The sequence below is a fragment of the Artibeus jamaicensis genome, unplaced genomic scaffold, assembly GCF_021234435.1.
Source record: "Artibeus jamaicensis isolate MK-2021 breed Jamaican fruit bat unplaced genomic scaffold, CSHL_Jam_final contig_797, whole genome shotgun sequence".
NCBI classification, from domain to species: Eukaryota; Metazoa; Chordata; class Mammalia; order Chiroptera; family Phyllostomidae; genus Artibeus; species Artibeus jamaicensis.
Genome location: NW_026521977.1, coordinates 28,751,281 through 28,777,372, shown reverse-complemented (window position 1 = coordinate 28,777,372; position 26,092 = coordinate 28,751,281). Strand labels below are relative to the sequence as shown.

Below are 26,092 nucleotides of genomic sequence, written 5' to 3'. Positions count from 1 at the left end.
GTCTAAAATCATTACAAAAGGAAAAAGGGGGTAAAGCTAGTTCAGAATGAACACTCCATGAAGGTTGGGACTTCTTGTTTGTTTTATTCACTGCTGAATCCCCTAGTGTCTAGAACACTAACAGAAAGGCACTCAGTAAATATGTGTTGAATGAATGAACAACAGTAGCAGTAGCTTTCATTAATTCAACATAGTATATCTTAGGTGGAATGCTAAGCACTTGACATTCATTATCTCATTTAATCCTTCCAAATAATTGTGTAACATGGAACTTCATATTTTACATATGACTCCACTTTACAGATGAGGCTCTGCAACCTGCCCAAGGTCACACATTAGTAAGTAACGGGCCTGACTCCAATGTCTGTGTTCTTAGCCACTGTGCTACAGTGCTCTCATGTCGCATACAAATACTTCTTTCTTTTTTGTTCATCCAAATTCTACTCACCTTTCCAGGTTGCATTAGTCAGGACTCTCCAGAGAAACAAAGCCAACAGTGTGTGTGTGTGTATATAGATATATAGTTATAGTTATAGTTATAGTTATAGTTATAGTTATAGTTACAGTTATAGTTATATATAGGAGGAGATTTAGCTTATGTGATTAGGGATTTGGCTTTTGCGATTATGGAGGCCAAGAGTCCCACAGTCTGCCATCTGCAATCTGGAGAAGCAGAAAAGTTGGTGGTGTGATATAATCTAAGTCTGAAGGCCCAAGAGCCAGGGGAACTAGTGTTGTAAGTCCCAGCCCAAGTCCAAAAGCCCAGGAATAGAGGCGGAGGGAGGATCAGTGACATAAGTTCTAGTCCGAGTTCAAAGGCCCAATGAACAGGAGTGCTGATGTCTCAAGGAAGAAGAAAATGGATGTCCCAGCTCAAGGAAAAAGAGCAAATTCACCCTTCCTCCATCTTTCTCTCCTAGTCAGGCTCTTAATGAATTGGATGATGTCCACCCGCGTTGGCGAGGGCAACCTTCTTTACTCAATCCACCACTTGAAATGCTAATCTCTTCTGAAAACACCCTCACAGACACACCTAGAAATAATGTTCTACCAGCCATCTGGGCACACGTTAGCCTGGTCAAGCTGACACAAAAAATTATCCATCACACATGTTGAAACATACTCCTCCATATATAATGACTTATTTAATTACTTTAGTACCCAATTATTTCTTCTTACTCACAGAGCACAACGTAATGCCATTATACAAGGTCTTCACCTGCTCTCTAATTGTTCGTTAGTCAGTAAACGTTACCTCCACGCCTAGACGGCAGAGCCTGCACACACCTAGCTATGCAGTGTGATCTGATGGACCACCATGCACTTTGTCATTGACCAAAGTCTCATTACTATGCAGCACATGGCTGTGATGTCCTTTCCACAGGCTCACCCAAATCCCCTTTTGTTTAAGTTTCCACTAACAATACTCTAGTAATTTCATTACAAACACTATTTCTAAGATGACAACAGGCAACTCAGGTCAGGTTCCCTGAAAGCGGAGCCGAGACACGGGTTTTGGTGCCTGTGACTGATTGAAGCGGTGCCCTGGGAAGAGTGACAGAAGCAGGATGGGATGGGAGGAGGATTCGGGTTCTGCCCGATCCCACAGTGAGCTGTGGAGCACGAGTCGCACCTCCACACCAGTCCCATTGCGAGGCAAGGGGACCAGTCCTTTTAATGCCTGTGTGTCGGTCAGTTGTTGGCTGCCTGAGGCCTTCATGGTGGTGGGCAGGTGTTAAGAGCTCCTGATTGGCTGAGACTAATTTTCTGGAGAAGAGACAGCTGGCCCCAGTAGGAAATTAAGAATTGACATCCCTCATATCAACTACTTTGCTCCAACCCCATAATCACCAAATATCAGAAAAAAGTCACATTAATCCCTTAGACACTTGTTTGAAACTCACTGTAATGAGTTTCTGAACTACATTAAGCACACACACACAGATTTGTTTCAAATGATGCTGCAGCCTTCATGTTACTACAAGGTCTCAGAACTTGTCTGCCACTTGGCTTTATTGAGCTTAGAATGCAGTGCCTCTTATATTTGCAAATATAAAATACCTTTGATAAAGAGCACTCATCTTTAAAAAATAAAAAATAAGTGTTATCTCCTAAACCAGATTAGATAATTTATAATCCTATCGATGTAGGCCACATTTGAAGCTTTGTAACAATACTTTATGGTGGTAAATAGATTTAAAAATTTTATCTGGAAAAACCATGCAAGCAACAAGGTTTGGGTATACTTTAAAGATCAGGCCTGTAGGGTTTAATATTCTAAACATTAAATATGACTCTGAAAAATACTACCTTAAAAAGGTGGTTTTTACATAAAATTTTTGATAATACCTTTTTCTTTATGGCAAGTTCAGGGCAATTTGGCACAGCAGCATAATTCTCTGGGTTGAACCCCCTGAGAGGGCACGTATGGTGCATAGAAGGTGAAGTATGAGAGTGTGCAGATGAACAATTATCCCCACACATGTAAACTGCAGCTTGTGTGGCGCAAATATACTCCCCCTGCCTGGAACCGCCTGTGTAACGTTCTCTCTTTGGGCTCTGTGGTTTCTCAATACATTCCAACTGTTTGGAGGCTGGAACTTGGCTCAGCAAGCACAGATAAACAGCTTCCTGGAGCAGGTTGCCAGCATGAGGAGCAATGACCTCAGCAGAGAATGTCTGCTTTTCATTACCCTGAGCACATCACTGTAGCACTAGAACTAAGGGTAGGAACAATACAAGTTAGCTAGACTTGACTGGCCCGGGGCTCCCATTACAACTTGAATTTTTAAATGTTGGCTGCCAGAGAAAAGGGGGTATAGACAAAAAGTGAGAAAATGGTTTATAGGTGGAAGGGAGGGGGACAGAAAAGCTTTCTTAGGCTATTCTCTGAATGTACTAAATGATGAGGGAACTGGATATCACCAAATGGCTAATAGTTGACCTGGAAATCATCAAAGACTAATAATCTGCAAAAAAAGTACACAAAATGGAAGATAAGCAAAAGGTGTTACAGAAAACAAGAGAGACCAAAAATTCCTCAAGATTTTCAACTCTGATACCCTTTAAAGAGAAAGAAGAGGACGACTATCACTTTCTAAGACATCCATGAGGTAGGAGAGAAGCAAAAATCCCATAAAACGGGAGCTAAAGGGAAATGAAATATAATGAAAATGAATTATACCTACCTAGACATTGTACACATGTCATTTTGCCTGATTTACACAACTGTATGAGATAGGTATTAATCCTAGCAATGATCTTGACTTGCAAAATATAATATAAGGCCATTCGCAAAGGCATTTGTTGTGAAGGTTATTTAATGATAAAGGGATGAATTTAAGGCTCCTCCTATGGCCACCTCGGAAACACAACTACTGCTGCTGCTACTGCCCCAGAACTTAGCAACCCTGGATCAACGTGTCCTAAAATAAATTTACATGCTCATGATATTTTCTGATAAGATAGTTTCCACTGTGCTGGTCAGAAGTGCATCTGATAGTCAAAGAAAGGCATCACAGTTATGGCCTCAGGCAGGAAATTAGTTGAACATGACCCCTCTTGAGGGACCCTGAGAAACAATTTGTTTTGTAAGGAAGTCACTGACTGCAAAGATGCACCTGCCACGGAGCTGGAAGCCGAGAGACAGACAAACATCTTCGCAAATCACAGGAACAGAGAGAAGATTCATTTGACTTTCATTTCATTTTCTCAGGGAAGAAGAACCTTTGTGTGGCTGCCAAAATCCTAACTGTCCCTCCTCCTTCCCCTCTACCCCCGCCGCCCCCATGCCGGTTCATTAAAACCTTCTGGTTAAAGGTGCCAGATTGTGTCATTCTTTCCTGCTCTCGTGCCAGGCCTGTGCTGCCAGCACCACAGATCTAGAGTTCTGAGCAAATCATGGAAGAAATTAAAGGCACTGATGAATTTAAATTGTTCTACTGTTGATGAAGCAAAGTTTTAAACTGTCAGAGCGGGGGTATGGGAAAGAATATTAGAACTTGGATTGGACCAAGTAAAGATCCTTTATATTTCTTATAGATTAAAATAAATCATGTAAATTCCCTGAGGGAAAATATTTCAGTGTGAGGAATTACAACTAATTTTATACTAGCTCCCATATAAAAGCAGCTCCCATGAAAACAAATAATATCACTGGGTCTTGAGAATACTTCAGGCAAGGACGGAGGAGTTCCTACATTTCTTCTTAAAGAACAGTTTCACAACAGCTAAGCTTCTCTTAACTTGTAGAAGAGGGGGGTGGGGAAGTGAGGTCTTTCCTGACAGGGAGAATCTGGGCCCAATTATTACTTCCATAACCTTTGACTCTGACTTCTAAATGAGTCAGGGGACCAGTGGGCTGTGAAATGGCTTCCTCAGTTACCAGGTCAAGTGCTGCTGGATGGTTTCCTGTAATCAAAACATGAAGGGATGAAGAAGAGGGATGAATTCTAAGCAAATATGGAGCTTCTTATATCCTCAATGGACCTGGGTTTTTAAGCTTCAAAATAGATTTGGGTGACTCTAAACTCACTACCACATCTTGTTGGAGTCCTTTTGCTATAGAATACCTCTGGTAATATAGAAAAGGACCAAAGTGCTCTACGGACTTCACAAACAACAGCTAACAGAATAACAGTGAGGCTAGGATTGCTTTAGCTCAAGGCAAAATCTATTCCTGGCAATTATCTGAGTCTGTGAGAATCCAGATGCTGACAATGAGAAATGGGTAATTTTCTGTTACAATGTGTTAACTCCAGCTAAGAACGGAACTGTGGAAAAAAGATGGGGTGGGGGAGGAGAAGCATTACCTCTTTTGAAGAAGCCTGTAATAGAATTAGTCCCTATTTCTTCAGCACACTATATTTTGGCTCAATCTGACAACAATAAGTAGGGAAAACAAGGAGCAGAAATGGCCCAGAAAAGCCTCAAGTCCATTCCTCATTCAAAGCTTGGGAGCCTGGAAACCAGTGAAGTCTGGTTTGTTCTGATGTGTTTCTTGTTGCTCCAAATCTCCACTCCTCCGTGAGCACAAGCAGAACCTAAAACAACATTACTTAAATGCTGGATGGTGGGTAATACTAAAAAAAAAATCTGCCAACTTTCGAACTGAAAGTTTACATGCTGATTACTTAGGAGAGAAGTGGGTCATTTTTTCATAAGGTTTAGAGTACCTGTTTAAAAAAATAATAATACATATTTTATAATCGTGGATTGTTTTAATTAGCATTATATTTCAAGGATTTAGTAACATGTACTATTGGAATCTACTTTTTAAATCTATATTTCATAAATTTATCCTAATCAAAACAATAAAAAAGGAGTTTGATGTCAGTACCTTTCACAAGAGTATATACATTAAAAAAAGTATGCAACTTCCCAAATGAATTCAGATGATTAATATGAATCAGAATGAACTTTTCTAAGAACTGACAAAGATTTTTATCTCCATATTTATACCATCTATTAGATAACAGGAAACTTTATTACTTTCACATATCACATATAAGTGGCGATAAAGGAGGCCAATTACCTGTAAGGGAGCTTTCTGTGATCACCACCTAGGATATTTTATTCTGAGTAGCAGCAAATAAAATCAATCAAATTATCTTTTTTGGACACAGAAAGCCTGGGTAATAAAGGTAGATGATGCAAAGGTGAGTCACCTGAGCTGAGCTAACTCACTGGCTCTCAGATGGGATGAGCCAGTCACTCCATGGGATAAGCCCTCAAATGCCACCTCCTCCAAGAGGCCTCTCTGGACGTGCTACACGTCACGTTACCCTAGTTGTTTCCTTTTTATTTATCTTGTTACGGTAACCAGCTATGTGACTTGGGAATACTATTCCAATACTTTTGTGTGCCTGAATTTCCTAATGTGTAAAATGTATCGTGAGACTTAAAATGAGATAATGCATGTTATATGCTTAGAACAGTGCCTGGCACAGAGCAAGCATTTATTGACTATTAGCTGTTGTTGTTGTCATCAATTTACTTCTTTACTGACAATCTCCTTTACTGAAACTTTAGGTTCATGAGGGTAATTATCTTATTTGTCTTGTTCACCACTGCATCTCTACTGCCTAGGCACATAGGCACATAGTAAGGGCTCAAAAATAAATACTGAGCCCTGGTTGGTGTAGCTCAGTGGATTGAGTGCAGGCCTGTGAACCAAAGGATCGTGGTTTGATTTCCAGGCAGGGCACATGCCTGGGTTGCAGGCCAGTTCCCAGAGGGGACCCATGAGAGGCAACCATACATTGATATTTCTCTCCTTCTCTCCTTCCCTTCCCCTCTAAAGATAAATAAATAAAATCTTTAAAAATGAAACTAAAAAAATTCACATTTGTGGATCACAAATTTTAAAAAATTACTGAATGAATGTTGTCTTACATTCTCACATCTCCTTAAAATAAACCATCAGTGAAGGTAATTCGCGTGCTTGTCACTGAAACAGTCATCACAAAAACTTCCCAAGAAGCTATGATCGTCATTTAAAAAACAAAACAAAAAAACCCAAACAAGACAGTGGATCATAAGAGCCCTCTGGGGCCCAGCGCCCGAGACCGCAGAGCAGCCTTCTTTTCTATATTAGCATGTGGAGGCCATCTCCCTGATGCCGCAGTGCTGCAACTATCAATTTAGCCGTAAAGAATGGTTCCCAGTTCTGATAGGAATTCTCAGATTTCAGTCTGTTTTTCTCTCATCATTATTTTCCAATGTCTTAAAAAACCACAGTTCTCATTTTATCTTTGCCACAAAACCTGGTCACACTCTGCTGTGGTTTCTAAGTTACAGCTACTCCAGCCTCATTTTCTTGGATGTACTTCTGCAGAGGTCCTGACCTGGGGCTGACACTTGGGCTATTCTTAGAGCGGCACCTAAAATATTAGTTCCTTTTACCTTTCGCTGGTTGGAAGACAACATTCAGAGGTAAAGGCTGCATACAACAGAAAGAAAACCCTCTGAGATCTAGAATCCTCCTTTCAGGAGAGTGCAGAGGAATGTGACCTAAAGCGCTCACAGTCTGCAGACACACATGGACAGCACGGCTCAGCTACGCGGGCTTTACAGCTTACCCAGACTCTCTGGGACGATCACAGATTTGCTGGAAAAGACCAGCAAGGGACAGCACAGGTGTGAGGGCAAGCCAACCCAGGAGAGAAAATCAACAGAAAGCCCTTCCGCAAACAATTTTGAACAAACAATTTTGAAGAGTACTTCTATCATTGTTTAAAGGTAAACCATCCATCATTAAATATGTGAAAATCTCAATGTGTGAATTTGAAACTGCAAGACTGAAATGTTCAGTTAACATACTTTCTTTTAAATGCTTCCTGCCCTGGCTAGTGGGGCTCAGTTGGTTGCAGTGTCATCCTGTAACTAAAAAGTTGCAGGTTTGATTCCCTGTCCAGGCACATGCCTAGGTTATGGGTTTGATCCCCAGTCTAGGTGCATATGGGAGGCAGCCAATCCATGCTTCTCTCCTTTCCTCTCTCACTTTCTTTCTCTCAAAGCAATGAAAAAAAAAAGTGTCCTCAGGTGAATATTAAAAAGAAAATGCTTCCTATTATTTAGAGCCAGCTCCAATTATATCCCCCACTCCAAAAGGCCAATACTAAATATTAAAATGAAAATGAACTTTAGTCGCCAGATAAAACCATATAATAGTTCATAAGGGAAAATTAAAGAATTTAAAAAGTATATCTAGAAGAAGCCTCAAAATATTATCTGGGTAGGCCTCCAGCAAAACTAGGCAGGACAGTCACTTGGAGAGAGCAGAGGATGCTGCTTTGAACCACAAATAAGACTCCATTCCTAACTCTGTTACTTATTAGCTTATGAACCTAAAGAAGCTATTTTAGCCATGGCTGGTGTGGCTCAGTGGACTGAGCACCGGACTGTGAAACAAAGGGTCACTAGCTCAATTCCCAGTCAGGGCACATGCCTGGGTTGTGGGCCAGGTGCCCAGTAGGGGGCACTTGAGAGGCAACCGCACATTGATGTTTCTCTCCTTCTCTTTCTCCTTCCCATCCCCTTTCTCTAAAAATAAATAAATAAAATCTTTAAAAAAATAAACAAAGTAAAGAAGCTATTTAAAGTCCTGGTTGGTGTGGTTCAGTGGATTGAGCACCAGCCTGCAGATTTAAAGTTCACCGATGGAGGCACATGCCTGGTTTGCGGGCCAGGTTCCTGGTTGGGGGCCCGCGAGAGGCAACTGATCTACATTTCTCTCCCTTTCTCCTTCCTTTCCCCTCTCTCTGAGATAAATACACAAAATCTTTTTTTATATATTTTTTTATTTTATTTATCTTTAGAGGGGAAGGGAAGGAGAGAGGGAGAGAAACATCAATATATGGTTGCCTTTTGTGCCTCCCCTGCTGGGAACTGACCTGCAGGGAACCGGCCTGCAACCCAGGCATGTGCCCTGACTGGGAATTGAACTGCGATTGTCTGGTTCACAGTCCTGCGCTCAATCCACTGAGCTACACCAGCCAGGGCTTAATACACAAAATCTTTAAAAAAAAGAAGCTATCTTGTTTCCTGGGTCTGTTTCCTCATCTATAAAATAGAGATAATATAACAGTATCTACTTCAAGGAATTATAGTGGCTGAACAATAAAAATTGTTTATTATAAAATAGATTTATTATATTATTATTAGCATGTAAGACTTTATTATACCCATTTCAGGGATGAGGTAACTGAAGCTCAGACAATTTCAGAAATTTGCCCAGGATTCTAGAGCAAGGACTTATGAGAATAAGGATCTCTGCTTCCTGGGGCTGTGTGTGCTCCTCCCACTTCATTACGGTTCTATGAAACAATAAAAAAGAGGGCTAAGAGAGAAGGCTTTTCACTAGATATATAAAATTCACAAATCAAAGTAAAATCAGTAACCTCTACCATCCAGGTCTTATCCCAAAATACTACTTCCTGTTCCATGAGACATCCATATCTTGCGAGTCTTTTTTTTTTTTTTTAGGATTTTGAGTGAGTTTTGATGCCAGTTGACTTCCCAAAGTAACTTGCCTCGGGCCCATATGGTATCTTGTAGTTACAGAAGTGTCAGGTACATGCCACCCACACTGTACAATTTTAGTTTCCTGAGGAGAAGAAACAATTAACTTTGGCAGCTAGCTTTCTATCAGTGCTGTGGAAAATGTTAAGTTTCTTCAATTGTGTATTGGTAGATAAAAGCTATAATCAATAGCATTCTAAAAGTTGTGTGTTACCATTGATTTTCTAGAGCTCAGTATCTATTACACAGACCTGTGGGGTTCACTTTTGACCACTATACATATAGGACACAGTCTCTTAAATGGCAAAATATAGAGCTTTATCAAAAAGAATAAACAAAAAAAGAGAAAACAAATATATTCTTTATTAATAATAAGAGCAAGAATAAGAGTATAGTATGCAATAACTTAAAATACAGGTACAGCTGTTGATTCAACATTTATCTGACATGTATTGTATGCTAAGCACTGTGCCAGGCCCTGGGAATACAAAGATGAAGAAGAAAAGGTGCCTACCCTCAAGGAACCAGTGTAACAGGGAAAAGACTTTTAAAGCAGATGGATGTGGTGAGGGCGGCAGCAGGGGGTGGGGCAGGCGGTGAAAGAAAAAAGCCAGGAAGAAGTATTGCCCCAGAAGAATCATATTTCGCTTGGCAAGGAGTCTCAGGAGTGCTGGTACAGATTAAATGGCCTAGAAACTTAACCCCTAGGCTTGTCAGTTCTGTAAAAGCCAGCAAGGCTATTCAATCTCAGTCTTTATTCCCTGACCACCTCGTTTGCTTCCCACATCATGAGAAGGAGAGAGGTTCCTTTCCTTTCTCTACTTTATCCTCTTTATAAGACTGGAAGCAGGGACCAGCTCTGCTCCTGGAAAGCCTGTTTTTCCCAGAAACTTGAAATTCCAGTCCATAAGAAATCTAGATTTTATTTGCAAGACCCATTTTTCAGCAAAAGAGTTTGGGAGAGGCGAGAATTCCCCTAAGAACAACTTAAGTTTAGGCCATGAGAATACCTGTCTGATCTCCAAGAAACCTCTGGAAAACAGAAAGGAAGAAATCTGTTTCCAGGAAGGATGGACCTGAGTTCACAATTCCTCTTAAACAGAAGCCTGAAAGACATGGCTCTTCCATTCTTAGAGTACTCCCAATAAATTCCAACAAAAGGAAGGAGACATCAAATAATTATATAAATATGTAACGACACACTGGTAATAAAAATGCTGTTATTTCTTTAGCAAATCCTTTTTGGATGACCCAGATGTTTTAAAGTGATTCTCTGATTCAGCCTAAAAACAGTTCTAGGATGCTAAAATAGTAGTAACCATTTTGACTTTGACACACTCCAAGCACACTTTACAAAGAAGCATAATCCTCCAAAGATGTAATCTAAGCAAGATGCCCTGCCTCTAGAAATACTGTTAAATTATGTGATTGACACAGCTTCCTGTAGAAAGAAAACTGCAAAGGAACATTATCCTAAACATTTCAATGAAAAAAGGCAGCCATGAAAAACACAGGCTAACTGATTTCCTTTAGTTAGTGACCAACTAACTAAAGGAAATCGGAGTGAATATTCTGAATCACATGGAAGGTTAAAAATTATAAGAGGGACCTAAAGACTCAGATCCACTAGAACAGACAAGCAGCTGTTGGGCTTCTGTAGTCATGACCATCGTGATACGTGTCCCTGGACAAAAACCAGGTGCTCCAAAGGCATGTTCCAAGACACGTCAGGGCAGCCCTGGGCCAGCCTACCAAACTGAGCATTCACTGCCACTGCATACTTAGCACTGTTCCGCTCTACTCATCCTGTACCTTGCCTTCCCCCAGGTGCCTTCTCTGGGCTCGCCCTATTTGCAAAGCATGCGTGTACTTACTATTCAGTGAAGAATCTGGCAACACCATATTGGCTAATATCTTCCTTATTTTCTAGCAGCTGGCACACTGCATCCTCCATGTACGTGAGGACATGTCGCTGAGCTGCAAAAACAAGAGAGACAAGTGAAAGAGAGACAAAAATATAAAAGTCCTCCCCATCCCAGCTGGAGGTCACGAAAGTCCATCAAGGTTTTGGCTCTCTCCTAGGAAGTGGACTGAAATAGGCCAACCGAACTTGCTGGCCCTAACGGAGCTATGGTCCCAAAGGGTAGAATGGGACATGATGTAGCACATGACTCGGTGCCATTTGATTGGCTGTCAGTATTAGCATTAACCCTTCATTTCAGTGATGAGGGTGAGCGGGAGAGGAGCCTTGGCACCATTAAACAGATACACCTGGAAGTTCTTCCCACCTCCTTCCACCCGCTTCCAATTTCTGCATGTCTCAGAAACTTATCCCAGGGAAGAGTGCCTGAAGCATAAATTATCTGATTGGAAAGAAAACTCAATTTTTTAATTTAAAAAAAGTCACTAAAAAATCCGAGGACCATGAAAACTGGTGTATAAGCTAGTCACCTTGGGAAAGAATAAGACCATGAAATCTGTGTTGCTCGATTTATCAGAAATTATGTTTTCCACATTTGTTGTGACTGGTAAATGTGCAAATTAATCACAGTCTTATCAGAAAGGATCTGAGTGTTAGAATTAGAAAGAACTGGGTTTGAATCACGGCTCTATCTTTGGTAGCTTACTCTTAGATAATAATTTAATTTGTACTTGTATGGAAACATAATTTAACTTTTTCTCAAAATATGGTCAGTTGTTGATCTGCAGCCCCCCTGTTGAATGTAGATTTATAAGCTGGCACCATCCCAGACTTAGTGACCTTAAATTTCTAACTGGAACTCCATAATTTTAACAAGGACCCTTAGTGCTTCTTGCGTATGCAGAAGTTTAAGAATCAGTGGTTTAAAACGTGAGCTCTGAAGTTCAGAGAGGCCTGAGTTCTATTTGCAGCTCTACCAATTCCTAGCTGTGTGACCTTGAGCAAATTACTCGCCAAGCCTATTTCCTCACTGTAGAATGTAGATAATAATACTATCTCTGTTTGGCCCTGGCTAGTATGGCTCAGTGGACTGAGTGCTGGCCTGCAAACCAAAGGGTCACCGGTAAATAAATTTTAAAAATCTTTGAAAAAAATACTATCACTGTTAGTATACTATTATACTGTTATTAATATAATAATACTGTTAGTGCCTACATCACAGAATTATAAAAATTAAATAAGGTAATGTATGTAAAATGCCTGAGTGTCTGGCTTGCTTGATAATGTATTTTTTTAGAAGAGTTTATTCATTTATTTTCAGAAAGAGGGGAAGGGAGGGAGAAAGAGAGGGAGAGAAACATCAACGTGCAAGAGAAACATCAGGTGGTTGCTTCTCATGCACCCCAACCAGGGACCTGGCTCACAACCCAGGCGTGTGCCCTGACTGGGACTTCAGCCTTTTGGTTCACAGGCTGGGGCTCAGTCCACTGAGCCACACCAGGCGGGGCCTGATAATGTATTTTCTTAAAAGCCCATTTCAAAGGGCTGTTGAGGGGCTATTTCAGTAAACAGCACAGGTCAGAGCTTCTGATATAGCCTGTGCTCAACAAATGATTGCTCCTCCTCCCTGAATTTTATCTGTAGGTATGACAATGGCGACTAGGCACATTTCACGTAAAAACTTCCAATTCAGCATTTTCCATTTACCAGCCAAAAACATTTTTTTTAAAAAAACTACAACTTTCTTTTGGAGCAGTGAGAATAAAAAACCCAAAAGTGATGAATAGCCTGACAAAACGCAATTCCACTAAACTGCTGCCAAGATGGACATCTGCCTCTTTCATAGCTTTATCCCTCAAGAAAATATGGAGTAATTACCTAAAATTAATAAAAATGAGTACTTCAGAAACATGATTCCTGAAGTCCTGGTGGTCCCGTAAAACTTATAAAGCAAATAAGTTTATCTACCCAAGCTGGGCTCCAGAGCGTCTTCACGGAACAATGGTGACCCAGGGATCCAACGTGTTTGCACCAGCCTCCAGTCCCCATGAACGACGTGTTTACATTCTGTTGCTTCTTCTGTTGATTTGAGTGCTTCCCAAAACTAACAACCATCAATCACTGCAAACATTCTCCAGCCCTCCACCCCCAAAAAGATGTGAAGACAAACTCAGTGCTTCACCAACAGGTCTTCAACTGGAAAACTACTTCTCCAAGAAATGGCCAAACTGAGTGGAGCTGTGAGATAATACATGCAAATTTCTGGTGTTAATTGTTTTATAATTAAATACATATTAAATTGGGAGGAAAAAACAACCAAGCTAACATTAAAATCGGCTACGTTTTCACCTCTGTGTTCTCTTTCCCTTCTTCCACCCACTTCCCCTGATTTTACGAGAACATTCCTTGGGCTGTATGGGCGTCTGTGACTTAGATCTATCTAAGGCTATCAAAAAATGTTTAATGGTAGAAATGAAGGAGCTATGCCATAATTAGAAACAAATCATGCTACTTTTCCTTAACTCCAAGGGTTGAAAGTCAATGTAATAGCCCTTAACGAAGAAATGTTTTCAAAGTAATTACAATAAAATACTTTTGTACTCTTACAAAGACAGTGGGGGGGGAGAGAAAGAAAAATAAAGGACTATACCTGTTTAATGCTCATTACCAACAAGATGTTTAGCGTTTAATCTTACATATAATAATGATAATAATAGCTATCAAGTTTGAGCACCTGTGCAACTTACCAAACAATGTGCCAGATACTACACTAATTATTTTACACTCATTATTTTATTTGGTCTTCACAACAATCATCTGATGCGTACTTTGATGACTTCCATTTTACAAACAGGAGAACTGAGATTTGTAGAATTAAAGTAACTTCCTCAAGATTACATAGCTAGTAAAAGAGAAGCCAAGACTCACACCAAAGTTTGCCTTGCACCAAGAACTCATGATCTTAATTAACACTACACCATACTGCCTCCTCACTGACATTTCATAATTAGTTTTGGAAGTAAATAGGATCTTTACACACGGCACAAAGGCAGGGGTATATGGTCATAATAAAATCATCTGAGAGATGTGGTCCACTTGTTTCTATGTGAATTCACATGTGTATGTGTGTGGCAGGAGGTCCTGTCCCCACTTGCATAGATGTGCAAGCCAATCAACATTTGTATGAAGTTAGAACTTGTCCACCCCACCACAAAATATTCACCCATCCCCAGTTCACAAGGTGGAGACAGAAAGCCCTGGTGCTCTTTTCATCTGTGGGAGAAGAGAAGCTACAAAGAGCCAGCAGAGGCAGGGAAAGGTTCCTCCCTTCCAAGAATTTCACACAAGCCAGTGCGAAGAGCTCTCTCTAATTGCTGCTCCCTGGCGGTTTCCTTCACCTGCAGCTCTTATCAGTCCAATGTTCCCTCTGTGGTTAAGGGCACCACCCAACCCTGGAAAATCCTCGCAGTTTATCAAACTTCAATGAGACAGGAGTTCAAAGCTCTTGCCTGGCAATAAAGCATGGAGAATGTCATTTTATATTATTTTTTAAATGCAAAGGAATAAGCTTTAATTTGTGTGAATGATTAAAGAATACAAACTGCACACCTGCACCCCTGGAGGGAAAAGATATCTAGGCACCTTAGCTGCCCTTTTAGAAAAGAAAAAACATTTCAGATTGGATTTTTTTCTTCTACTATGCTGCAACTTCCACAAGACCAGAATTAAGTATATTTTCTAACATGTACCAAAAGGCTCCACTGTTCTGAATCCACACTTAAGGCCCCAGCATCCACATCTTGCTTAGATAGCATCACTGTTTGAGATAAGCACTTATAACTTCAACATGCTGCACTGAAAAATCGAAGTGAAATATGAGGAAACACTGGGTGATCTTTACATGAACCTCCCAAGTGCAGACAACTGTGCATCAGAAACTTCCCGGCTCTGCCCTGGCCAGGTAGCTCAGTTGGTTGGAGTGCCGTCCAATGTGCCAAGGCTGTGGGTTTGATCCCCAGTCAGGGGACATGCAAGAACCACCCAATGAATGCAGAAACAGGTGGAACAGCAGACTGATGTTCCTGTCTCTCTCCCCACCGCTTTCTTCTCTCCGAAATAAAGAAATATAAATTAAAAAAAAAAACTTCTTGGTTCTGTTGAATCACTCCCTGCTGATCTCTTAATCTCTATACCACAGACACTCCTGCTATAAAGTGGGTACGGCCCTGGCTGGTGTGGCTCAGTGACTGAGTGCTGGCCCATGAACCGAAGGGTCGCCGGTTTGATTCCCAGTCAGGGCACATGCCTGGGTTGCAGGCCAGGCCCCTGGTTGGGGGCGTGTGAGAGGCAACTGATTGATGTATCTCTTGCCTATCGGTGTTTCTCTCTCTCTTTTTCTCCCTCCCTTCCCATTTCTCTAAAAATAAATAAATAAATAAATAAATAAATAAATAAAATCTTTATAAAATGGGTATGATATTAAGAATAGCCCTGGCTGGTGTAGCTGAGTGGATTGAGTGCGGGCCTGCAAACTAAGGGCTCACGGTTTGATTCCCAGTCAGGGCACATGCCTGGGTTGCAGGCCAGTTCCCAGCAGGGGACACACAGGAGGCAACCATACATTGATATTTCTCTCCCTCTCTCCTTTCCTTCCCCTCTAAAGATAAATGAAAAATCTTAAAAAAAAAAATGTCTAATAATAAAGTCCTTTAAAAAAAAGTTACATATATAAAAAAGGTAACATATTAATGATTATACTATTATTGCTACGTACTGATTCTACAGATTAAAATAACACGGCGATTTACTGCAGTGGTTAAAAGCATGGGCTCTGGAGTCAGGCTGACCTCTATTTGATTTCTAGTTCTGGCAATTATTAACTGTGTGACTTTAAGCAAGTTACCTAATCTCTCCCTCTGCCCTTTTCTATAAAAATAGGGAATAACACCTACCATTTAAAGTTGTAAATAAAATAATGTGATAATCTTAGAATAGTGCTTGGCACATAGTAGATGTGTAATAAATATTAGATATTTTATTACTGTCGTTATTATTGTTACTATGTACCCCTCTAGACATGGCAACACTCAATGAATGCAGACATGACAACACTCAATTGTCTCACCAGACAATAGGGTTTCAACACTAATGAACACCAAGAGGCCAACCTACTCTAGCCCTCTATCACTTATTTAACTCTGTTCATCTAACCAAGATGTTTATAGATTATATTCAAAAATTCCTGGGCTGTATGGAACCCTACACATATAGTAATGCACATAATCATACACCTATTTCCGCTATAGACTTTAAACTTGTGGGAAGCATTCACTTATTAACTGCTACTCAGGAAGCTCTCATTTATATGGGGAAAGTCCAAAACTATTTCTTTTTACTCCCTTCCAAGGCATAAATACCATCAAAGTATCAGCTGTTTGTTTTGCAACCGAATGATAAAGGGTCGCATCTGGAAATTTTTGCTTGAGGGACCCAGAATTCCCACCTACAACATTAGTTAGACCACTGTTGTTATTATTTAATACAGAGTTCCTAAACTAGAATAAATGAGTCTCACAGGAAAAATATTTACATGAATTACTATATGTGATACTAATAGATACATACTATAGCAATAGCAGTAAGAGAAAAACATATACTCAAATATAAACAAACCTCACAGACACAGACAGCAGTATTGTGGTTACAGAGAGGAAAGCGGATGGGGGAGGTAGAAGAGGGTAGGAAATAAAATGTGATGAAAGGAGACTTGACTTGGGGTGATGAACACACAATCCAATGGTGATGGTGTGCACAGATGATGTAATATGGAATTGTACACCTGAAACCCGTGTAATTCTATTAACCAATGTCACCCCAATAAGTTCAATATAAAAGGGAAAAAAATCTAACTTTTTTCTCCCTTGCCAGAGTCCTTTTGAGACCTGTTTTGGTTTTTAAAGCCTCTGAGCTTCACATGCTGGTTGGCACAAATAAACATTGGATTAAATTAAGACTCTCCCTGAGATAAGAAAACTATTGCTGTTAACCAACAACCTGTCATGTAAACTGTTAAGAAACTTCAGGTTCAATATCACTTATAAATCACTAATATGATTCAGTACTTGATCTTGTAAAGTACAAATAGATAGCTTAATGGCTTAAAAAATTAATAGACCTCTAAAATTAATTATTTACATCCTCTATCTTTATGGTATGCCCTGATCTAGGGATACAGTATGCTCTGGGGAAATATTTCATCACCCATACACAGCCATCTTTGATCTTCGACCACACTACAGCAATTTCCTTTAACCAAAGGAGATGGGGAAATGAGGAAAACTAGCTCATGCAATACTTATACAACCCAATGAGGTAGGTAATAAACTTTTTTTGAAGCTCAGAGAGGTTAAGGGACCTTCCAAAGTCTTAATAAATGGCTGAGCTAGGATTCAAATTTAAATTTGACTCCAAAGTCTATGTGCTTCCACCACAACCCATTACCTCCCAAAAACAAAAATAAAAATAAGAAAACCTGAACACCTACAATGTATCCCATTTAACACTGTATCACCTAGAAATTGCTGGCTTTCCATTGTTAATACTAGAAAAGAAGATTAAATTGGTAAATCAGACAGTTGACGAAGTACTGGCATGATCTTTAAATTTTTTTAAATGTTTGTTTCTAATTACAAATGAAAAATTTTTAATGTTTTATTAATTATTTTTAGAGCGAGGGGAAAGGAAGAAGAAAGAGAGGGAGAGAAACATCAGTGTGTGGTTGCCACTTGTACACTCCCCACTGGGAACCTGGCCTGCAACCCAGGCGTGTGCCCTGACTGGGAATTGAACCAGTGACCCTTTGGTTTGCAGCCCTTGCTCAATCCACTGAGCTACACCAGCCAGGGCTAATTACACATGTAATTATTTTTAAAGATTCAAACAATAAAGAAAAAGTTAAAAACCAATCCCAGTTCCGACTGAGTAACAGCATTCTAAGCACTTTATTAGTATTAATTTATTTAATTCTTAATGCAATGAGATGGCTACTTTTATCTCAATTTTATAGATAAAAAAGGAGGATTCATACCTGTAATTTATCTAAAGGTTAAAGGCCTATCTAGTAAGCAGCAGAGACAGGATTTGAATCCAGGCCTTTGGTCTGCACTACATTTTCTGCAGCCCTTAAGGAGCTATGCAGCATGACATACACCCAATGGACGTGCCTAAGAATGAATTTAAAAATTAAGGAAAGATCTCTTACATTAATAGTTAATCATAAAACAGAAAAACTAATATGTTGCTTTTGGGCATCTGAACCACCAAAGTGCTGCTATACAGGTAGTCAAACTCAAATACCAAAAGACAAGCCAGGGAAAACAAAGCATTACACATGCGTTAACATCACCTGTGACAACCAGAAAACCAGCAGTGACTAGAGATCTCTATGTAAAGTGGGAGATGAAAAGCGAGTTTCCTTACTTCAACCAGCAGAGGTACTGTACAAGTTAACAGCTGTGCAAAGCTGAGTGCTTTGGCATTAAAACAGTCTCTAGTCGACCATTAATCCTTCCCTCCTTCTTCCTGAAACTGGTGATTTTTGATATTTTTGGGGATGCCAATTCAGGCTAAGTGCTTAAATCTTACTGCTTCCATATTTCCAGCCTAAATCTCATTATACAGAATTAGTAGATTGGAGTCCTGCAATTTTTTAAAGGAGGCTTTTACAGAGGTCCAAACTAAAAGCACTCAGCTAGCTCACCATAACAAAATGTAATGCCTGAATGTCTGAGAAATCTAAAGTAGCACTTAAGTTTCCCACAGTTACAATCTACAGGACACATGAGGAACCCAAGTAACATTTTCATGACAATAGCTTTGCAAAAATAGTTACTCAAAGAGCAGTATACTTATCGGATCAAGTCCATAAACATTCGCAAAACTATTTTCCAGAATGCATCACAGGTTTAAAAAAAACCCTATAAATTGACAAGTATGGAGTAAATCATATATCACTCATGTTGTCAGGCTGAGAAATATTAAAGTTACAGGGTGATAATTAATTGTGCTAGATAGTCATCAAAGATTGTAGCCTTTGGGGTAAACCCAAAGCACTTATAAGTTATTAGTAATTATATTTGGTAATATGCAATTTACTATTAATATATGGATTAGTGATATTACTGCAACAAGGTATTAATGCAATAACATTAATAACCTGACATGTCATGCTCAAACTATTCCATAAAAATTTGCTGGCACTCACGACAACTCACAGAAGAACTCTAATTTAAGGCCACTAAGATTCATGGGCTTCAAATCCCTGACCCTCTCTCTGCTGGTTGATACTGCCTCTATATGAAGGTGGGGATTCTTTCTCAATGAGAGTCTCATGTGTCAAATCTCCACTCAGATCTATGTCTACACAATACTTATGGAATATGGCTTGTAATAATGCTCAATAATCCGTTTGTTTCTATTTTTGATGTGAAAGTTAAGGATGCTAGTGTAGGTCTTTATAGATATTTATAGCCTAGGCCAAAGTGCACAAAAGTCATACAACACGAAAGCATAGGCTAGACAGACCCCAGTTTAGTTTACACAGAAAACACATGCCCACACATTAATTTTTAGCTGAACACATCTAAACTAATGGTGTAAAACCTCAAAGTGCCCTACAATACTTTGGACTTTATTTTTACCAAACTAACATAATTTTTGACTCAACACTCTTATGGATGCTGCACAGTCCAAGCCTACCTTTCCTGCCAGGCTCAACTGGAATGCCGGCTTCTTCCTGAAGGGTTCACTGGTTCTCTCCCAGCCAGAAGCACCTCCCTTTTTCAGAACTCCCTGAAACACCTATTTCAGTATTTCCAATGGCACTTTCTACCTTGATATAGTTATTTCTGTTATATTTCTACCTAATACAGCTATTTCTGTTATACACAGTTATTACTGTCCTCCTCCTTAAATACAGATATGATCCATGACTCGTTTACCTTTTATCCCCTTTAACACTCAGGACCACTCAATGTCTTCCGCAGAGCAGTCATTCAAATATTTACTAAACGAATACATAGAGTGTATCATTATTTATACACTGTGAGGTTATTCTTTACTCAACTCAACCATTTTAGGACTGTGCCTCCCAGGTGGAAAACTCTAAGTACCAAAACACATTCTGTTACAATATGAGGGTTCTTACAGGAAGCCACTTTTGTCCTGTTCTCAGCTCCTCTTTCTGTTGCCTTTTAACTGTTCCTTCTCTCTATCCCAATGAGAAAGCACTTGTTCCTTCCATTGTTACTAAGAGCCTCATTATGTTCAAGGTAAAGTGAAAAAATGCATTCGATGCAATTACCAGTTCCTTACAAATCTGGGGGCTACTTGTCATTTCAACATCTAGGACATGAATAAAAGAAAGTCCAAATTCTTTTCACTCCAAGAACTATTTTCTTTTTTCCCTTTTTAGAAAATGGAAGCACAGAGCACAGGAAGCAGTCCTCAGCAAGCCACCGTTCATAAACAGCTTCGCTGAAAGGGTAACAAAGGTTCTGTTGTGCTCCTGCGTGGCAGGGCCAGCAAGCAGCAGGAGCAGATGAACTCTTTAAGAAACAAAGGTTCTGTCTTCATGCAAATGTTTGCATTAATAAAAAATGAAGAAAAAGATATAGAAAATGCAGGCTAGCTGGACATAATAGGTCTCTAAATGGGAGGTTTTTCACATTTTTCAGGCGGAGTCAGCAGGTCTTTTAAAAACTTTGTCATTCTAAACATTTCACAGACATCACAAGAAAGACATGCAAATAACAGAAGCAAATCAAAGGACATCCCGCTGCTCTGCTGGCGCCTCCCTCATCCATGCCTGGTTTGTCATTTTCTGTTAACCCTGGTGCTGGCTGCTGTTTTGTTGAGGAATGGAGTCCCTAGCCCATGTGGCAGTACATGTCCAGCCAGCTGGCCCTTGTACTGATGACATTACAATGCAAGCCATGTACCACCACTCAGGCACACGTGCTGCCGGGCAACAATTCCCATGTGCAATTATCACACACCCGGCTTACAAATCTGCATAGGAAAGAACCTCTAAACTAACCACTTAATAAGACATAATCACCTCGAGTGTATTACCAAATAATTCTTTGAAGATGAACTTAACTGAGGACCAGTCCTTCAAAGTGAAATATACAATAAAGGCCTTAAAATTAATACAGAAAATTTAAAAGCTTGTGAGGGGAGAAATTTACCTAATACTTACTAAGTGCCGAGCATTGTAGTAAGTACCCAACATGCATTATCTCAATCTTCTCGACCGCCACTTAAGGCGGTTACTTATATTCCTGTTTCACAGCGGAGGAAACTGAGGTCTAGGGAGCTTAGTAACTTGCCAAGGTCACACAGCCAATGATGGCAAGCCAAGACTCAAAACTGTCTGGTGGCAATTCCTCTCCATTCTACACACTTTTCTCACCCCTTATTTCTATTTCTGTGACTTTTAAAAAACTTTTTAATAAAGATTTTATTTATTTATTTAGAGACAGGGGAAGAGAGGGAGAAAGAGAGGGAGAGAAACATCCATGTGTGGTTGCTTCCCACGTGGCACCCACTAGGGACCTGGACCACAACCCAGGCATGTGTCGACTGGGAATTAAACCGGTGACTCTTTGGTTCCCAGCCCAACCTCAATCCACTGAGCTACACCAGCCACAGCTTATTTCTCTGACTTTTGTGACTGAAACATAGCTTCCTCTCAAAATATCACAAAGACCATGTTCACCAACTGAAGGACTCTTTTTCCATTTTAATCATTGGGAGTCTTTATCATTAATTTTGAAGAGTGAGTGGCTTTTGTGTTAGATCATAAGAATCTAATTAAGCTACAAAAGTTTTCTCACAGAAAAAAATGGATATAATTTAATACGTTATGTATAATTTTAGAGCATTCAGAAACCTCCTAAGCTCATTTTAGCTCCCCCGAGAGTTCTTGGCCTACACATTAAACAAAACAAAACAAAAACAGCTCACATCTCTTTCCCTTCCTGGAAGCACTTGACCAGTTTTCTTTCACAATCGGGACCCATCAAATCCCCTGACCTGAACATTCCTTGTCCTCCTCAACTTCCACGGAACATCCTAACCCTCTTCACCAGGATGTGGAATCACTGCGTCCACCCGCAGACTGTCCCACTGGCCTTTCTAGGTTGTACTGAACTGGAAACCAGTAGCCAGTTGCTCATTACTATTCTTATCCCTGCTCCTGAATTACAAAAGCTTAAGGAGTGGAAAGACTTTAAGATTATATCATTCGACTCCCACTGTTTTACAAATAAAGAAACTGAAGTCTTTTTTCATTGTTCTCCCTCTTGATCCAATGATGGAAAGTTCTTGGGCTTGCTCAAATGAAGCCTGAAAATTCTCCACATTTCTCTCTATAACCACATTGCCAAAGTTTTTATTTAAACAAAGCAGGCAAAATAAACCATAGCTACAACTGAATTATTTTCAAATATTTTTTGTACTGCCTGAATGGACATAAATGTTAAAAATGGAATAGTCAAATGATATTATCCAGGCTTCTTTTATCCTACCAAGAGTCTACTCAGTTCTCTGGTGCCAATCATAACCACAATTACAAATAATTTTTTGTCCTATAATAAAGGTGATATGTGACATAAGTAATAATAAGTACAATAAGTGAGAAGATAAGTGAAAATAAGTATAATAGTTAACTTTCTTTAATATAATGGTTGGCTGGAAGGTTAAGTATTGAGAATCAGATTACTGAATTATACTGAGCCTTTAATTTAGAGACAAGAGAAAGCAAATTATTACAGGACTTTATAGCAAAAGGCAGAAAAAGAGTATTTTAGAAAAAGTAAAGAAGGGGTTTATTTCAGGAAAAAATGGCAACACTCAACAGTATTGGAAACTTCAGGATTCAAAACACCATTCTGGATTTAAAAGAGCTGGTTAAGTAAATATAAGCAATTGTCTATAAAGCACAGGAGAAGGGGTAAACTGGGACCAGGTGAAACAATTCCTCTCAATGCATGCCTTATATATTTTTTAAATCTGTGAATCTGTTACCTAGCCAAAGCATGTGTGTGCATGTGTGTGTGCATGCACACACATCTTAGGTAAAGCAGGAGATGTTTATAACAAACCATCCACACATTTTACATGATGCAGTAGCAAAGACTGCTAGTTGCCAACCCCAGAACCTCTCCTCCTTGGAAACATACTCCAAGTTTTCCTGGGCTCATGGCTACTAGCAAAAAGACCATATTTCTTGGCTTCTCTTGCAGCTAGGCTTTAGTCATGTGATTAAGCTGTAAAATTTAAGCACAATATTGTATGGGCCTTGTAGAAAGTACTTAAATAGAACTGATTCAACTGAAAGCTATCTCTTATTTAAACCAGGGAATAACAAAGAGTCTCTTCAGTCCTCCTGGATCCTGAGATAAAAGATGGAATCTATAGTTAGGAGGTTGGAGGAAAGAGAGAAGCCTGAGTCCCTGATTATACCTTGAAAAATACCATACTGGCCATGAATTGATTATTTTCAGGCTTCTTTTCCACAAAAGAAAAATAATCTTCTAACATTATAAATATTTTTTAAAGAATATATTTATTTATTTTTAGAGAGAGGAGAAAGGAGGGACAAAGAGAGGGAGAGAAACATCAATGTGTGGTTGCCTCTCATGCATCCCCTACTGGAGAGCTGGCCCACAACCCAGACATGTGCCCTGACTGGGAATCAAATCAGTGACCCTTTGGTTCGCAAGCCAGCTCTCAATCCACTAAGCCACATCACCCAGGATTCTTCTAATTTTTTTTTCAGCCTTCTTTTTTAAAAAATATATTTTTATTGATTATGCCATTACAGTTGTCCCATTTCCCCCCTTCATTTCCCTCCACCCTGCACATACCCTCCCCCGCATTCCCCCCCTTTAGTTCATGTGTCACAGTTCTTTAGTTTCTACATTTCCCATACTATTCTTAGCCTCCCCCCTATTTTCTACCTACCATCTATGCTATTTATTCTCTGCACCTTCTCCCCCCTCCTCCTCCTCCTTCCACACCCCTGTTGCTAACCCTCCATGTGATCTCCATTTCTATGGCTCCACTCCTGATCTAGTTGTCCTCTTAGTTTGCTTTTGTTTTAGGTGTGGTTCTTAATAACTGTGAGTTTGCTGTCCTTTCACTATTCATTTTTTCTATCTTCTTTTTCTTAGGTAAGTCCCTTTAACATTTCATACAGTAAGGGCTTGGTGATGATGAACTGCTTGAACTTGAACTTATCTGAGAAGCACTTTATCTGCCCTTCCATTCTAAAGGAAAGCTTTGCTGGATAGAGCAATCTGGGATGTAGGTCTTTGGATTTCATAACTTGGAATACTTCTTTCCAGCCCCTTCTTGCCTGTAAGGTCTCTTTTGAGAAATCAGCTGACAGTCTGATGGGCACTCCTTTGTAGGTGACTGTCCCCTTAGCTCTTGCTGCTTCTAGGATTCTCTCCTTCATTTTAATCTTGGCTAATGTAATGATGATGTGCCTTGGTGTGTTCCTTCTTGAGTCCAACTTCTTTGGGACTCTGAGCTTCCTGGATTTCCTGGAAGTCTATTGCCTTTGCCAGATTGGGGAAGTTCTCCTTTATTATTTGTTCAAATAAGTTTTCCACTTGTGGCTGTTCCTTTTCCCCTTCTAGTACTCCTATAATTCGGATGTTGGAACATTTAAAGATGTCCTGGAGGTTCCTAAGCCTGTCCTCACTTTTTTGAATTTCTGTTTCTTCATTCTTTTCTGTTTGGTCATTTTTTTCTTCCTTCTGGTCCACTCCCTTGATTTGAGTCCCAGTTTTCTTTCCATCATTATTGGTTCCCTGTGTATTTCCCTTCATTTCATTTAGTGTAGCCTTCATTTTTTCATCTAATTTGTGACTAAAACCAACCAGTTCTGTGAGCATCCTGATCACCAGTGCTTTGAACTGTGCATCTGATAGGTTGGCTATCTCTTGGTTGCTTAGAGTTATTGACTCTGGGGCTTTGAGTTCTGCTTGAGCCATAATGTTTTTGTCTGTTTGCACTTGTTATGTATGAGGGGTGGAGCCTAGGTGTTCACCAGGGTGGGTCAAGCCCCCTTGCTGGGTTGTAATGCTATATGTGGGGGCAGGGTCAGAGAGGGAGCAATGGCGTTTGTTCTGCTCTCTCTCAGATTTCTGTCCCCTGTGCTGCTTCCCATAAGCAAATTGTGCCCTTCTGGTGCTGGTTTCCAGGTGTGTGGGCTTGTGTATGTTCTAGGACCCTGTGGGTCTCTCCAGCGAATTCTCCTGTGAGGCTGGGAGCCTCTCCCAGCACCTCAACCCCCAAAAGTTCTTCCAGTTGATGCTTTTAGGCTTTAATTCTTGTCGCTGGGGCCCTGGGTTGCTCAGTCTGTCTCACTGCTTTTTCCTTTGCCTGGTTTATAAGTCTAGATGAATGGTTCATTGTTGTCAGACTTTGGTACAGTTCAGTTTTTTGTCTGTTTTGGTTGTGTTTTTCTTTCTAAATCTTTTTTGTCCTTAAACTTGGTTGTGCGAGGAGGTACAGTATTTCCACCTACACCTCCATCTTGGCCAGAAGTCCCTCTTCTAAAGTTTTAAAACCATATTATTTTAGTTTTTTTGTTATATGCAGACAAACCTAGTATTAAGATAAAGCATCTATATATTTTCCCAATAGTATAAATAAAGGGGTCAAACTAATTGTACCAATCAGAATGCTCAGTGGCCTATACATCCATCTGGGTAGGATGCTAGGATAGGATAGGAATGAGTGTTTCCAGACCATCCAAGCATTTCAGAGATGTACTACTGTCTCCAGCGCTTACCATTGTTACAAAAAGGGTTAAGGTCTCAGTGACTTTCATAACTTGAACAATAGTTTACTAAATACTTCCACATACACTATCACATTGACCTAGCAGTCAGATAAGACTGGTATTAATATCTCTGTTTCACAAATGGGGAAACTGCCCAAGGTCATACAGCTTGTAAGTGGTAGGGCAAAAGCTTGAGCTTTAATCTCACGAGTATAAATATTTTCCACCGAATCACAGAATTAGGAACATTCTTAGAGAAATATAGAAAGTTTAAAATGATCATGATCAATACT

At 39.9% G+C, this 26,092-nt stretch overlaps 1 protein-coding gene across 3 annotated transcripts in view; it reads right to left on the bottom strand.

The window, feature by feature from the left end:
- The window catches only part of CSTPP1 (centriolar satellite-associated tubulin polyglutamylase complex regulator 1), a 163,409-nt gene that overhangs the window by 117,384 nt on the left and 19,933 nt on the right, over positions 1-26,092 (bottom strand). For 2 of the 3 annotated variants that reach the window (XM_037166174.2, XM_037166173.2), the window contains exon 2: positions 10,896-10,998. In XM_037166174.2, coding sequence (XP_037022069.1) covers positions 10,896-10,998 — 103 coding nt within the window. Of the gene's footprint in view, positions 1-10,895; positions 10,999-26,092 lie in introns of those variants that run through there. The other variant, XM_037166175.2, reaches the window with a different exon arrangement.